General features: G+C 38.6%; 1 protein-coding gene across 1 annotated transcript in view; it reads right to left on the bottom strand.

Annotated features, from left to right (window-relative positions):
* Positions 1 to 432: 432 nt before the first annotated feature.
* LOC139740050 (DNA mismatch repair protein Msh3-like) overlaps positions 433 to 16,005 on the bottom strand; it is a 125,714-nt gene continuing 110,141 nt past the window's right edge. The window contains exons 14-18 of the mRNA XM_071650642.1: positions 11,420 to 11,577; positions 5,920 to 6,106; positions 4,771 to 4,885; positions 2,272 to 2,440; positions 433 to 532 (exon numbers count right to left, since the gene is read on the bottom strand). Of these exons, the coding sequence (XP_071506743.1) occupies positions 433 to 532; positions 2,272 to 2,440; positions 4,771 to 4,885; positions 5,920 to 6,106; positions 11,420 to 11,577 (729 nt within the window). The remainder of the gene's footprint in view (positions 533 to 2,271; positions 2,441 to 4,770; positions 4,886 to 5,919; positions 6,107 to 11,419; positions 11,578 to 16,005) is intronic.

The raw sequence follows: 16,005 nt of genomic DNA, 5'->3' as shown, positions 1-16,005 counted from the left end.
AGAAACAAAATATGAATGAATTAAAAACACTGAAATATCTATATATATGTGTGTATGCCTGTGAATACAGGCATGTTGACACATGTACAGCCAAAAGACAGTAACCATACATATACTGAGTATACAGCATTTTCACCTGACCGTGATATTTGCACCCATGACACTTGAAGGTGACCATCTGTGTATCAATGGTTTTCAGTCATGGCACAGAGTTTGCTAAATCAATCCCTGCCAGAAGTGAAGTTGACTCCATTTTCCAAACTAATCATATGGAGCTTCAGTAAACTCTACAGAATTCAGTCAAGTACTAATGAAATTGTACTGCAAAGACATAGGGAGTACTAGTGATAGCATAAATGGACATATTCTAGCACTCTCCAGCTTCCTTCATGCCTAAACATGGCCAAGAATGCCAAGTTCTTGTCTCTGATATCAAGTTATTGATTCGAACATCTGTTCCAACTGCTGCTGTAGCGGTAAGTGACTGGAAACAGGCGTTTGCATGAGCCGAAGAAACAGTTTCCTTGTAGATCTGTTTGGGTGGAAAAAAAGAAAACAATATCAGTGCTCCAAATTCTAAAGATTCCATGTGGTTGTTTATTGGGGAAAAAATGCAGCCAGCCATATGAGGCAGAGCTTTACGTGTGGATCAGAGTTGAATTCAAAGTATTGCTGTATGCACCTCAAACTAAAACAACTTCTTTTTTCAAGAGCGGAAAAAAAAAAGCTCCTGAAATGACAATGCACAAATTATTTTACATCCTTTTTGATTTGGACAGAATCAACCAGTTTTTAACAAAATGTCCAATTATCATAAATGGCATGATACACTGTGTAGGTGACTAGCAAACACATAGCATCATGCAGCAGACATTCAAGGTTTGAAATCACTTACATGTACCATGATAGTACATTCATTTCTCATTATTTCATCGTTGTGGTTCTTGATTGCAATTCAACCACTCACAAAATTCTTTTGAAAGACCAAGTTCACAAAAAAATATGGGGTATAAAGTATATGGCTATCGTAAGCAGCACTCGAAATACCCATCGGACATCAGCTATTTGCCACCATGCCCCTCCCACTTGCCAGAATGCCCCTTTCAAAATCAAACCGTTCAGGGCCACAACATTTTATTACTCACTTGTGCACCTTGTAGTGGATTTGTGCCCCCTCAAAAAAGTGGCCTTGACTCAAATTTGATGAAATTGAGGCCCATGTGAGTATGCCATATGAAGTAATTAAGTTTAAGGCATGCATTTGTAACCACTGCACATCAACAATGAACTTGGAAAGCATACAGGACAAAATATCACATATATGTCAAAATCTTTTTTACAATCAATAAATCTACCACAAATGTGTCCTTGATGACATACTGCTATGTTTAAAGGGATAGTATAGTATTGGTGGAGATGAGGATTGAGCTTTTTACTTTCTGCGAGATACCAAGAAACCACTTATGAAATAGTATAGAGCATACCATTCTAAGAAGAATTCAAAGTTTATTCGATGAGAATACAACCCTTTTAATACAAGGCCTCAATTAAGGATACATGATTGTACAATACAATGTACATTACCACGTACTGCAGGACCTACTTGTACACTGTAGAAAGCATACTTCTAAATTAAGTCTACAGCAGACCTCTAAATTATTCATTTATTGTTCTCCTAAAAGGAGAATTCCATCCTGGACATTGTTTGAAAACACAAAAATCAGAAAAGTAGACCAGTGAAAATCTGAGAAGAAAACTAGACACACAAAAAGTAACAAAGTGTTAAAAGTCTAGAGAGCAAACCAAATTGGCAACAATGTGTGACATAGATGGTGAGCAGCTCTCCATTCTTTTGTACACAAAAAGTCACAAATTATAGTCGGTTTTCCCCCAAGAGAAAAATATTCTTCAGAGCTGGTCTTGGTATATAATTAGAGTAATAAATTTTTGCATGTCATCCTCAGTGGATATTTGCAAGTTCTGTCTGTGCCAAAATATTAGAGAAAAACATAAATTAGTGAAATTTTGTGTACTATGAAATGGAGAACTGTTCAACATCTACCTCTCACATGGGTTGCCTATTTGTCATACTCTCTAAACATTATCAGTTCATAACTTTTTTGTGTGTCTGATTTTTCCCCCATTTTTACTTCTCTACATGATTTTTGTGTGTGTGTGTGTCTTTATGCAAAACAACACAATATCAGGATGGACTTTCCCTTTGATGGTCTATGAGTCTGTCCACTTTTCTGCTGGTTATCTGTGATGTACTTTGTATTTGAGACGGCATTCTCAAGGTCTAGAGATTTCCTTGTGGCCTCCTCCAAGATGGGTTCTGGTATGTCTGCAAGTCTGGCTACATTTAGACCATAGCTCCTGGCTGCAACACCTTCAACCAGCTGGTACAGAAATGTCAATCTTTCCACTGCATTCTCTTTGTCTGTGTGTTCAAAAAGTAAAGACTGCAAAATCAAAATCACTTTTTATATCCATGGAGCAGTTTAAAGGTGATGAATCAATCTAGAATAAATTACAAGCAGTTACGAGTCATTTTTGTACTATGAATGCAACCCTATCAGATACAACACACAGGATATTAACGATGAATCAAAAGCTTTATGTTTGTAAGGGTGCGTTTCAGAAGATTTAACACACATGTATGTAGCCATATTACATGAGTTTACAGGCATGCATGTACTTTTACTGATATTGAAAGAAAGAAAAAAAAGTCAGCTTACATGCATGATCTAATTTGTCAAGGGGAATGCTGAGTGTCACGGAATATAAGTTGCCATTCCTTAACATTTATGCAAGATTAATGGATATCGAAAACTCTGACAGCGTAAATTCTTGATGGAAAAGTCAAGTTTAACATCTGTCTGTCATGTACATTTGTATGTCATACCATCTGGCATCACAGTGCTTGTGGGACCTTTACTGAGAGTTAATGTATAGCTATAAACACTGCTGTTCTTCTGCAAGTGACAGAGTGCTATGAAAAAAATTAGCTGTGCACTACAATCTCAGAATATCAATATTATCTTTCAGATCTGGAAAGAATTCATTTGTTGTTTTTCTCATTTCAATGATTTACGCCTAGATTTCATAATCTACATAAACCCTTTTCTTCATACTTAAAGTCCACAACGTCTGACACTTTCTCATAATTTTGCACCATTCCATATGTTTGTAAATTTTCAGGCACATTATGCACAATTCATTGAATACTTTTATTCTATTCACAAAGCTTTTGTGTAAAATGTTGCATAAAATGAATCATATACACTACCTACGTGTACCTTTATAACATTCAAAGGAATTAGTAGATTGGATGATTTATGAAATATTTTGAATGCGCAAAGACATTCTCCTGCATGTCTGAGTGAGACATTGCCTATTGACATGTAACATTTCATCACTTCCCTCAATTCAGGATGTTTGTTGGGCAGACTTGACTTAGGAGTGTGATTAATTGCAGTATATTCAGTTTCCTGAAGAACTAGATTGTGCAACAGTCAGAGCATTGTACTATTCTTATTTTTCTTCTGGGTTGAATGTGTTTGCTGCAGGTCACAGTGTGATTCACTGAGAATGAGTGAAATCTGACACTCGATGGAAGTTGAGTCTTGCAACAGACATCACTCTCCGTGACCCCGATTTTGTTTTCTTGAAACCATCATGAATCTACACGGGGGTGTTGAACAAATCTAAAAGAGAGCATGGTCTTCAATATTCAGCATGAAACAGTAAACGGCATCATGACATCACCTCATTTCCCAGGATTACATGCCAAGAATGTGCTGTAACACAGAATGGTGTCACCTTCCATTCAATCAAACTGGATATGCCTATGTCCTTTGAATTGGAGCAAGGTGTTCCACTTCATGATTTTCTTCTATTCCATCGCATCAGAGGATAAAACATGACATCTACAAAGAGTGTACAGGCACCACTTCAAACACACAAAACAGAGGCAGTAGTCACAATCTGTGCTAATCAGCTGATAGGATGGTGTCATTGCTTCACAAACTGTCCATCTATATGCAAACAAAGCATATCTAAAATTCCATGTTTTGAAACAACAAAAGAAGTTTTTTAATGTCAAATTATTGTGAGTTGTTAATAAGTTAGCTTTTGTAACTTTGAAGAGTGAAGGGGTTGTAGATGACTAATCACCTGCCATAGCGAGGATTAATATTTGTATCTCTCTGCTGACCAATGAGAAGGCTGTGAGGCAGTGACATCATAACTGCCTATAATTTGCAAATTAGTGATGGCAACTAGTACCACTTTTTCATTGATACACTAGAAACATCTTGATTCTTCAATTTCCTAATGCTTCATGTCCAATTTGATGACCCTCCTGCTTGTGTTCATGACTTTAAACAGACAACTTGAACATGGAATGGAGTTTGAGGCTGCTGACATTTAAAAGGTCATCATCACAGAGGTTAAAATTCCAAAAAGCTTGAAGGGAGGTGTTCCTGTGTGACACTCATCTTGGAAAGATAACAATACTGATTCATGGAAGGCTCTTCTCTTCATTATGCCAGCACAAGAAGAGGTGATTCATGGAAGGCTCTTCTCTTCTTGTGCCGGCATAATGAAGAGAATCAGATAGACTTCGCAGCTCTGAGAGTTGAGTAATAAACTGCAGTAGCATGGTAGCATAGGGTAGTTCTCATTCCTTCTGGCCCTTGTAGAAGGGGGATGGTGGAGGGGGATGGGGGGAGGGGGATGGGGGGGGGGGGTGGGAGGGGTGGGACTTACCTTCTGTCTCTTGCAGCAGGAAAGACATGTGGAAATTACCAGCCAGAGATGGACACAGGTTCTCCAGCTCAGCCAGGGGTGGATAGTGGGTCACAAACAGGGTTAAACACTTCACCTTTAAAAACAAGAAGATGCCAACCAATGACTACAAGAAAGGATCACTCTAAGCTCAGAAAATCTTAATAGTCAAGGATATTCACATAGTTTAAAATAAGGGGTGAATGTAAAATTTCAGAGCATGCTGCTTCTTTGTTTGAAAGTGACAAACTCAGCTGTTATCTACAATCCCAAGACAATATACAATGTAGCATTGTTTACAGAAAAAAAGACACACAATTCAGGCATACAAATTTCACATGCTACATAAAAACTCAACAACAACAAATAGATACCCTGGGTATTATCTGTATGTTGTTGTTGTTGTTGAGTTTTTGTCTCAACTGATAAGGACATACACACCATTGAACATTTTCACACTCCAAAGAATTTCTTTGAGGTAAGCCAATAGGAGGAAATGACTATGGTCAAAAGTATACCTCAGAAATCTGGCACATGAGTCTGTGGACAGAATACATTTTCCATTCATCCCAAAGCACCCTACACTGATGCTTATAGATACCCAGTATTATCAGTATGTAAGTGTTATATAATTATTATCTCCATGAAGGAGGTTACGTTTTCACTGCTGTTGGTTTGTCTCAAAAAAGTTGTTGATGGATTTCGACGACACATAAAGGAAAGTTGATAATGACACAAGGAACCACTCATAAAATTTTGGTAGTGATCACATCTGGATCCAGGAATTGGTTTGACTTTTTGAAGGATTTTATTTATTTATTTATTTATTTATTTATTTATTTATTTATTTATTCACAATTATTATTATTATCATTATTATTATTTTTTTAATTTATTTATTTATTTTTTTTTTTTTTGGGGGGGGGGGTGGTTCAAGTACCCTCTAGGCACAGCAGGAAGCTGAGGTACACCCTGTGCGTAGACTCAGCTCTGAGACACTAAAAAGGATTCCTTATCATTGGGAAATAGGGCAATTTTCAGCATGTGTGTATGGGTGGAATTAGCTGCTTGGTGGAGGTCTCCACTCTCCAAATGCTTTTCTAGTTATTTCAATTATTATCATAATCATACTTCAGATATCAGGTGTAGGGCTGTAGCGTACGCAATGGCAACCCCGTCATGTGTGCTGGTGCCCCGCCCCAACTCATCCATGATGACCAGGCTTCTGGGCGTGGCCTGGGACAGGATGCTGGACGCCTCTTGGAGCTCTGACATGAAGGTGCTGCGATTCCTGAAGATGTCATCTGAGGCTCCCATTCTACAGCACATCACAGATAACACAAAGAGTTGAGATAGTCGACTAATGTACCATCATTATATTCCTTGCACAGAGTATAACCTGCATTCATACACAGTCACATTCAGTTGGTTCAGTCCAGCGTAAAGAGGGATTTTCCAGTATGATAAGCCTCCTTTCTTTTATTTCAGTAAAAAGAATGTTATCATTTACTTTACACACTGATATTTTTACACACAGATATTTTTACAAATGACAGTTGATTTTTTTATTTGATTTTTTTTGCCAAGTTGTTAATTGATAACTGGGGAGGGGGGAAAGACTTCAGAAGAAAGTGTGACTTCTCAAGCAAACAGTTTGTTAAAGATTGCTTGAAATACAGTAAGACCAAATCTCTCAGGGAAAAAAAAAAGTACTTGTTTTCCAAGGATTTAAACAGGGGGCCTGATAGTACAGTATCAGGGCTCTACTACCACTAGTCACTTGATATTGCAATGCTGTTAGTATGTCCGCCTCAGACAGTGAAAGCAGGCAATTCTTTCCTGTTCATATTTGTCAATAATTTGCATGTTGATATTTTGCAATGGACAGCCTGTTCACATAATTTGCAAAACTAAAACCACTGCAACTTTTTCAGCATACACAGTACTCCATATACAGGCCTGTACTTCACATGCTGAAAGCTTCTGTCAGAGTATCCACATCCCTACTTTGCCTCCTACCCCTCCCCCACAATAACACTAAAAAGCACAAAAAGAGAGAGAAAGAGACATTATTAAACTCAAAGTAAAGTTTGTATGTCAAAAAAAAATTACAGTCGGACTTTCGCATTGATAACTCCCAATGAGATTAAACTGTCTAAATGCTACTTCAGGATCTTAACCCTAATCAGGCTGGGCTTTTTTGGCTATGCTATATCTGGGGGGGGGGGGGGGGGGGGGCGGATTCCGCCCCCCCTTCAGATCTCGCCTATGGAACGCGCGATCGCGCCGAAAATCGGTACACGCGACGCCCGCGACGTATTCTATCAAAATGTATGGTTGCTTTCTCCGAAAAATTTTTCTTATATTTTATATTAATTAATTAGTGTAATTTATGCATAAAATTAGTTTGGGGCTCTAAATCACTTATTAATGCTCCAATTAAGCTAATTTCTTTTTTAAAATGTTTCTTGTATCATTCTTCTGAGACATAGGATAAAAAAAAATCTGTATCGAAATTAATTTCTTATGTATTTTATTTTTTTTTAATTTCTTATGTATTTCCTTGTTTTTTTACCTTTTGTTTTTGTTTGTTTTTTGGCCAAAATTTGTCACAGACATGTTTCGAAGCATTATTATGCTAAAATGAATTAATTTCGGCCATTCTTAGTGAAGATATGAATTTTTATGTGAATTAATTGAAAAAACACAATTTGCATTGGATTTGTACACAAAATCACGTTTTGGAGCAATTTTGGGGTTGACAAATTTTTTTTGAACGGCCGTCGCGTCAAAACGGTACGCGCGGGCGCAACAATTTGGGTCTCAAAAGTTGCGCGATACTTGAAAGAAAAAAGTCATGAAACATCGCGGTGGGAGCTTATCGCGTTGCGAAGATATTGCGCGAAACGTCGAGGGGGGGCGGATTCCGCCCCCCCCCCCCCCAGCCTGATTAGGGTTAAGATATATCTTAGCTCTATTGTGCAGAAAACCTCATTCAATTCAGTTAAAGGCAATCGGTCGTCGCAGGCGATTCGCAGCTCAGTAGAAAAGCACGACAAGCTGCTCCTCCCGTTATTGTACCCCCGTACGTACCGAATGCCGAACACGACGCTACGCAGCGCACCAGCGAAAACCAGATGGGGCACGAGAGCCGTGCGAGCCGTCCACTGTAATTTCAACATGGACGCCCGAATACCTACCGAATGGGGCTGAATGGGTGCACGCACAAAACCGCACAACAGCCATGTGCATGAAAATCTCTCCTACGGGTCCCCGTCGCGACACAACAGTAGAGCTGTGTGGTGTACGTACGTACGTATCTGGCTGCAGTCTCTGTTTATTTGCACTATGGTGCCAATTTCAGCAATCTAAGCAATAATATTTTAAAATGTCTGAAAATATTATATAACAATATTTTAAATCATTCATATATTACGTTGTTTAATATTTGGTATTTATAAATATGCTTTGATGAAGAAATATTAAAACTCTAAACTTCATGTATAGCAAGTTGCAATGCTCATGGCCATATGGCGGGTTGTTTTGATCTCATTGGCAATTGTCTGCTGCGTCAGCTGTGTTACAGTATGTTGGGCCGGATCGGAACATAACAAAGTTGGTATAAAGTCGTCGGTACCGGTATGTCAATATCAATAATGTGTGTGGTATGCGTGTACTGTTTCGGATTAGCCTTGGCTTTGGTTTAGTAATGAAACCTCACAATGGAGATCAAAACAGCCGTCCAACTCGAGTAAAACGTATCTACTTGTTTGACGCTATCGACGAGTGGAGAACGCAGAGAGACGTGTTCTTAGCATGCTTAGGACAGGGAGGTTTCCTCTCACCTCCCTGCTTAGGACAAGTAAGAGACCAGTGGCAGAGGGGGAAGCTTCAGCGTCAGCGTGCCGATGAAAAATTTGCTTTCCACTTGCTGGAGTTGCATGAACAGTTTTGCAGGAATTTAGAATGTGCAAAATTCGTGTTACGGCATGCACGGTGGAATTGTAATGCCACGGCTTACGCCAATCAAGCAACCCCAGCTGACCAAGTCAACAACTTGGAATCCAGATCCAGATGATGTGTAAGTAACGTTAGAAGTCTATTACATGAATCAATGATTGAAGTGGAATGACTTTTTCTAATCTATCTTTAACTGCTAGGGCCTTTGCGTTTCATCGACAAGTAGGCCTATTTTTCTATGTATAATTCCGCGAAAAACTTCTCTAAGTTCTCATTTATGTCAAATTATGATAACGCCGTAATCGAAATGACATTTGCTGGGTCAGTTTATCGCTTCTTAAAAACTGACCCAGCAGTAGGCAGCAAATGTCATTAGTCAGGGAATCGCAAGTAGTGGTAAGTTTTTTGTCATCACAGTATTGAGAATTTAAAGTATTTCATGTGCAAATGTAGAATCTAGATAGATACAGAGAGGTCACTTTCCTGAGCAGCTAGTGTCAACAATCCAGGTTAAATTTGCATAGCCAGATTTCATGGCTGCGATTCAAATACTGTTTGTCCCCATTGATTTAACTGTATAGCAAAGTCTCCTCTTTCATCATATTTAGGGGCCCTACATTTTAAGTTTGGTTAAGGAATTTTGATAAAGATTGTAATTTTCATAAGCTTGGCAAAAGTTTCAGGCATCTATGTTGCATTTATAGTCAAACTTCCAATGCATTTGGTCCAATAATTTGAAACCAAATTCAAGTGATCCAGTGAAGTGTACATCTTTTCATGTGAATTTCTACAAGTATGTTGAAATGTAAATTCTGAAGAAAAAAAAATGATCCTTTACAGTTGAAATTCGTTAAAGTTTGGTTACACCGACAGTGTCAGGTCAGTGGTAGTAACTACAGAGTTACAGTTGGTAGTGTACGTACAATACCCTTGTACGTGAAAGTTACAGTTTTATTTACCTTCACATCTTCATATAGGAGTGTCTAATAGGGATGTTGATTGGTGTGGAAGTTGTTGATGAACAACAGTTCATAAGAATCCATTGTTTTAATTCTAATACAGATATTGGTCATAGGTCAAGGGGCAATATGAACCTATCAGTTTGTAACATGCTAATATGTACAGGTATGAGCTTCATCAAGTACGATTAATTGGTATCCGTGGCACATCCCTTATTTGTTGATCAAAGGTACGCCTCTGATTGGTATTTTAATCAGTGTTTGGTAGAAAGCTAACTCATTACAATGGCTTTGCGATGTTACACTGAGTTGACTATGGACAAAGGTCTACTGTCCGCGATTTTCATTAATTTGCAGGGCATTTTTCACACATAACCTCAAATACTGATACCTGTGATAGGTTTATTTATAATGGTTATCCTTCACACTGTATTGTTGAGACAATGGTGTTCTGTTTGTTTGTGTAAGAGGGAGATAGACAATAATTTCTTTATGCTCCTGTCTGAAGAAGGCATTACATCTTATTTGTCATGTACTTATCTATGAGTTTTAATGTTCACTTTGTGTGTGTGTGTGTCTGTTTTTTAAAGATTATTCACACCAGGCTAAGCTGACAGAACTATAACTGTGAGTTTACCTAGTCAAATGAAAGGGTTTCGGCATTGCTTCTTACATATAGTATATTCCAGGCAGGTGATACAACGCTCACCTTCTTCATATTAGTTAGTAAAACAATGAAGAGTGAAAAAATACTGCATAAATGTGCAGTGCAACTGTGGCCGTTGGCCGTAGGCCCTGCACGGGCACAGTCGCTTCCCCGTCCTGAATTTATGTACACACGCCAGGGCAAGTACATGATACAGGCAGGGTCTCCGACCCAATCGTCCGCGTTCAGAATAGACAACTCGGCGGTAATATCCGCTACCCATGACGATGTGTCATCGTCCATGATGGCCACCCTATCTATTATAATGTGGTCTGCACTCACTAATCTGATCTGATCTGATGATTACAGTATAGTTGACGAGTGACGACGATCGACGATGCGATGAAGAGAATGCGTAGTCGTACGAAGTATACGCAGCTAGCTACTAGCTCATGCGAACATCACTCACATTACACAAAACATACTGTCCCGCGCTCAGCAAGCGATCGCGAGCAATCGAGATACTATAGCGCGATACATTGCTTTAGGGATGTCTTGCGCACACACACATTTCGCTTCGTAGCAACTTCGGAAGCGAGTTTACGTGCTGCCGCCCGCGGCTGAAATATGTCCATGTATCCTCGCGACTGGGTGTCTTTAAGTGGTCACAGAGAAATGAAGATTGTTCTAAAGCATGTCATGGATCTGATTCTTCCAAGTTTAGATCTTGGATGCTCTTGGTACTGCATATTAATGTGTGAACACAACGGACAGAACTTGGAGGGAAGGGATTTCTGACATGCTCTACAAAACTCCTCATTTCTCTTTGATCACTGAAGAAAATCGAATGGGGTTTTCTGTAACATGTGGGCTATGAGTTAGGGTTTCAAACCCTGAAATTGTATAGGTTGATTCCACTATCTTTAAAGTTATCATCGTTGAGGGTCCCATTGTAATTTGTTTGGGACATACATAGTTGTACAGTCCAGGTTAGGACTGTATCTTCCTTGAGTGACCTTCAAACTCACACACACGTGTACCACAGGGCTGTCAGGACACAACTCACCTAGTATAGATTGCATCCAGGGTGCCGACAGTGGCGGATTCAGCAGGCACATAGCAGCCAACCTGGGCCATGAGTGAGATGAGGGCAACCTGCTTGATGTAGGAGCTCTTCCCTCCCATGTTGGGCCCAGTGATGATCATACAGCGCATACCATCAACCTGCAGGAATTGAATGATGATTGGTCTAATTTACTCCATCTAAACTTCTGTGTTGGCACTTGAGAATCATTCCATTATTACCACCTGCATGTAAGCATTGCCAGGTACCCATTTATTAAGTCAACAGGGGCATAGTAACAAGACAACTTGTCAGGTAGACATTTCTTGGCTGAGTGCCTGGTAAGCAATAGCCATTTCTCATAATAAGCTATTAATGATAATAATAATGATAATGCATTCATATGGCGCTTTATACAGATATTTCTAAGCACACTGGTGCTATAATACAAGAAAATTAGATAACACAATAACCACTGTAACATAAAGACAATGTCAAACCAAATAACTAACAAAAAGAAGAAGAAAACTAGATATATCACTACGGCGACTGATAGGCCTCCGCCACAATGCATGGTTCTCCTAATAGGTCTATAGTACAATGTCTTGACAATGTGTGATGACAGTTTCAAACAATTGGCAAAATATTAAAATGACAGGTTTGACAGAAATGTGCTGAATGTTCACTTTCCTAGAACTAGGTTCAATTGGATGAATGATTAAAATGTCAGAGTGCAGGTATTTGGGGAACTGATGATTTTTACTTGACTTTTGACCCTTTTATAAGTTTATGCATTGAGTAATTTTTCGAGGTATTGAGAAAAAGTATAATTTCAGTATCAAATGGGAAAATAGCATTATCTAAACCAGTCCTGGCCTTTGACCTCACAGTTCCAAAGAGAATCGCTGTTAGGTTGAACATGCATAACTATGTAAGTTTCATGATGATACCTTGAGTTACTTTTGAGATATGGAAGAAAAAGTGCAATTCAGCACTTTCACTGGACCTTTGACCTTTTGACCTTTGACCTTTTGGCAAGAAACTTCCCACAGCATATATATTGGGTAATACATGTATACATCAAGTTAAAAAAAAAACCTTCATTCATTGCATAAATATAAGGAAAGTAGTGATATTTTGAGGAGTTGACCTTGACCTTTGACCCCTGACCTTTGACCCATGACCCCCCAACTTCCCTAGATAATCACTGCCTGTCAGTACAAGCATATATACATACTAAGTTCCATGAAGATACCTTGAACCATTTGCGAGATACGGAGAAAAACATGAAATTTCAATTTTTTTTTACAAAATAACCTGTGACCTTTGACCTTTGACCCTGTGACCCTAAAATCCACACAAAGTATTATCCCCCAAGGATATACCCTCATACCAAGTTTGATGTAAAACCACCACACGGTTCTTGAGATATCGACAAAAACAAAACGGGACGGACGGACGTAAGGACGGACGTACGGACGGATGGACAGACGGACGGACGGACGACCCGAAAACATAATGCCTCCGGCCACTTCGTTGCGGAGGCATAGATATGTGATACAGTGATACAATGATTAATAACTGACTGTGTGCACCTCCAGAAAAACAAGGAGAAGTAGAAATTACGCGGTGCGTAATATGTCCCCGCCGGAAGTAGCATTTTGTAGCAAAATGTACAATATAGGTCAAAAATCAAGGTCAAAGGTCAAAGAAGTCAAAGGTCAAAATTCTGTGTAGAAGTCTTGAAGCCCTCACCTAGTGCCATCACATAAAGCAAACGGAATCGAAATCGGGTTAGAAATGGTGAAGGAGTAGCATTTTGTAGCAAAATGTACAATACAGGTCAAAAATCATGGTCAAAGGGCAAAGAAGTCAAAGGTCAAAATTCTGTGTAGACGTTTTGAAGCCCTCACCTAGTGCCATCACATAAGGCAAACGGAATCGAAATCGGGTTAGAAATGGCGAAGGAGTAGCATTTTGTAGCCAATGTACAATATAGGTAAAAAATCAAGGTCAAAGGTCAAAATTCTGTGTAGAAGTTTTGAAGCCCTCACCAAGTGCCATCACATAAAGCAAACGGAATCGAAATCGGGTTAGAAATGGCGAAGGAGTAGCATTTTGTAGCAAAATGTACAATATAGGTCAAAAATCAAGGTCAAACGTCAAAGAAGTCAAAGGTCAAAATTCTGTGTAAAGTTTTGAAGCCCTGACCTAGTGCCATCACATAAAGCAAACGGAATTGAAATTGGGTTAGAAATGGCGAAGGAGTAGCATTTTGTAGCAAAATGTACAATATAGGTCAAAGGTCAAGGTCAAAGGTTACAACTGAAATTCTGTGTAGAAGTTTCAAAGCTCCCATGTAGTGCTATCATATAAAGCAAACAGAATCAAAATTGGCTCATAAATGACAGAGAAGTAGCAATTGAAGATTTTGATCACACACGGACGCACACACGGACAGACAGACGGACAAGACACAGGGACACACACACGTACGGAGCCCGTTTCATAGTCCCCTGCTCGAACTCGTTCGGCGAGGACAAAAAAAAAAATGAGTTATGAGGTAATGAGGTATGTTCTGTACACCACAGTATTTCCTCATAGTCCAGTCATCACTGTTGCTTATTTTAAGCTATTGTTATAATTTTCTATTTATATTGATTTATTGATTGATTTATTTCATTTATTTATTCATTTATTTTGTTTTGATATTTTTTTCTTTGTTAAGCAACTGTTTCTGCTTTACAGGGAGATGACTTTGCGATTACATCTCAAAATTATTAGAATCAAGTGATTTTGCATATAAATGCACAAACTTCAAAAATAGAAGGCTAAAAGATGCCTGTGGAATTTCACTGCTGTTTAACTGTTCTACTTGTAAGTTTCAAATCACATTTACCTGTCCTTCAATGAAACAATTTTCTGGTTAATGTATGAAGCATAGTAAATCTCCTGTGATGTCTACAGTTGATGCTCAAAATCACAGAGGCCAAAATAATATATGAGTCTAAACCATAACTTGTATGAATAACCAACGCATGGAAGGCTGTACACAGTGTCATCAACAATGAACACAAATTGCTGAAATTCAAACAAGGGAAATATCCTACTTTTAATCTCTGGAGCAAAACATGAACATAATGGCAAACCGCATCCATCTCTATCTGTCAAAAAATATGAAACTTTGAAGATTGCTGGACAACCCTGTACCTCCTTTGTCCCTTACAATCACATAACTTGCAGATCAAATAATGGGTTCCCATACACTTCTTCCAGCATAAGAATATACACGTAGGGTCAGTCAGTCCGCAGCGTCGTATGCTAATGAGCAAATCCACCGAATTCATTCTATGCGCATGTCTCTGCGCATGTGCTGGATGGCGAGGCTTTTCGTCGACGCCAAATAGACATCCTCAATATCGCTCGCTATAACACAGCCATGAACGTGAACTCGGAGCCATGTCTGGGTAAGTTTTGTAGTCCAATAAAAGACGATTAATTCCATGCTTCCTAAAACCAAATCTGACACTTTTTAAGGGAGATACGATGGATGAAAGAAGCTGGTAGCGCATAAAGCTGCTTTTGACATCCTCTGATACATTGCTGGATCCTGACCCATCTACAACTCCTGTGGTTATTTGAATCAGTTATTTGAATAGATGAGATTCTAGCGGAAATTTTGATACCAAACTCATTTTGGCTCACAAATAAACGAAGTGATCAAAATTGCACCCAAAGTCGAAGCAAATTTTCGAAATTTTAGGTTTTTTGATGTTACCCGAACCCATGTAGGGTCACGTGACCTTCAGGTAAACGAGAATTCCGGACTCGATTTTGTCTGTGCAGGGGCAAGATTTGATCGCGAACGCATTGACCTTAGTCCCGTATGTACAATTATATGTCCTGTTCTGTAAGAAAATAATAGTCGGCCTCGGTATATCACTGCACTGTACAATTTGTAGAAAAGTCTGCTCAACTCAGCCAACTCGTCGCTTCTTTTGTATGTCTGCGCCTAGCAGAATACTAACTTTAGGCCCCACATCCATGGTTAATTGCTCCCATGCACTTTTAGGGTAGTCCATATCTCCAAAAAAAAAAAAAAGTAACGTTAAGAGTCGTAGGCGTAGTAGAGATCTTAGACCCTAAGTTCTCTATAACATTGTTACTGTTACAGTATCTTAATCTTGAAATCTTAAAGATAAAAAAAAAGTTGATCTATACTACAAGTAACAATAACATTAACATGGTTATTTTAGTCTTTTTAGTCTGTTATACCCTACTCTAGCTTTGTTTACATGTACATACGCAGCACAGATAATGAGATACATTTATTATATAATTATGTTCCTAGTCGTTGCTACATACAATTGGCCTATTGTACATGTTCCAAGTTCATGTGTTATAAATTACATTATTAAAATAGATTATAAATATGATAATGCCAAATGTTCTTTTATTTCTTATCTTGATTTAAATTTACATTTTCAGGTTTTAAAGTTTTTACCTTCCCTCCTACTGTCTAGTCTTAGACTATAGCATATAGACAGGTTTGAAGTTTTCAAAGTTTTAATATAAAAGGCATTTTTTTT

This window comes from Diadema antillarum, unplaced genomic scaffold (assembly GCF_040938485.1).
Source record: "Diadema antillarum isolate AM-2024a unplaced genomic scaffold, OU_Dant_1.0 seq00000829_RagTag, whole genome shotgun sequence".
NCBI classification, from domain to species: Eukaryota; Metazoa; Echinodermata; class Echinoidea; order Diadematoida; family Diadematidae; genus Diadema; species Diadema antillarum.
The sequence above is the reverse complement of the archived record's forward strand: the minus strand, read 5'-3'. Positions and strand labels throughout refer to the sequence as shown.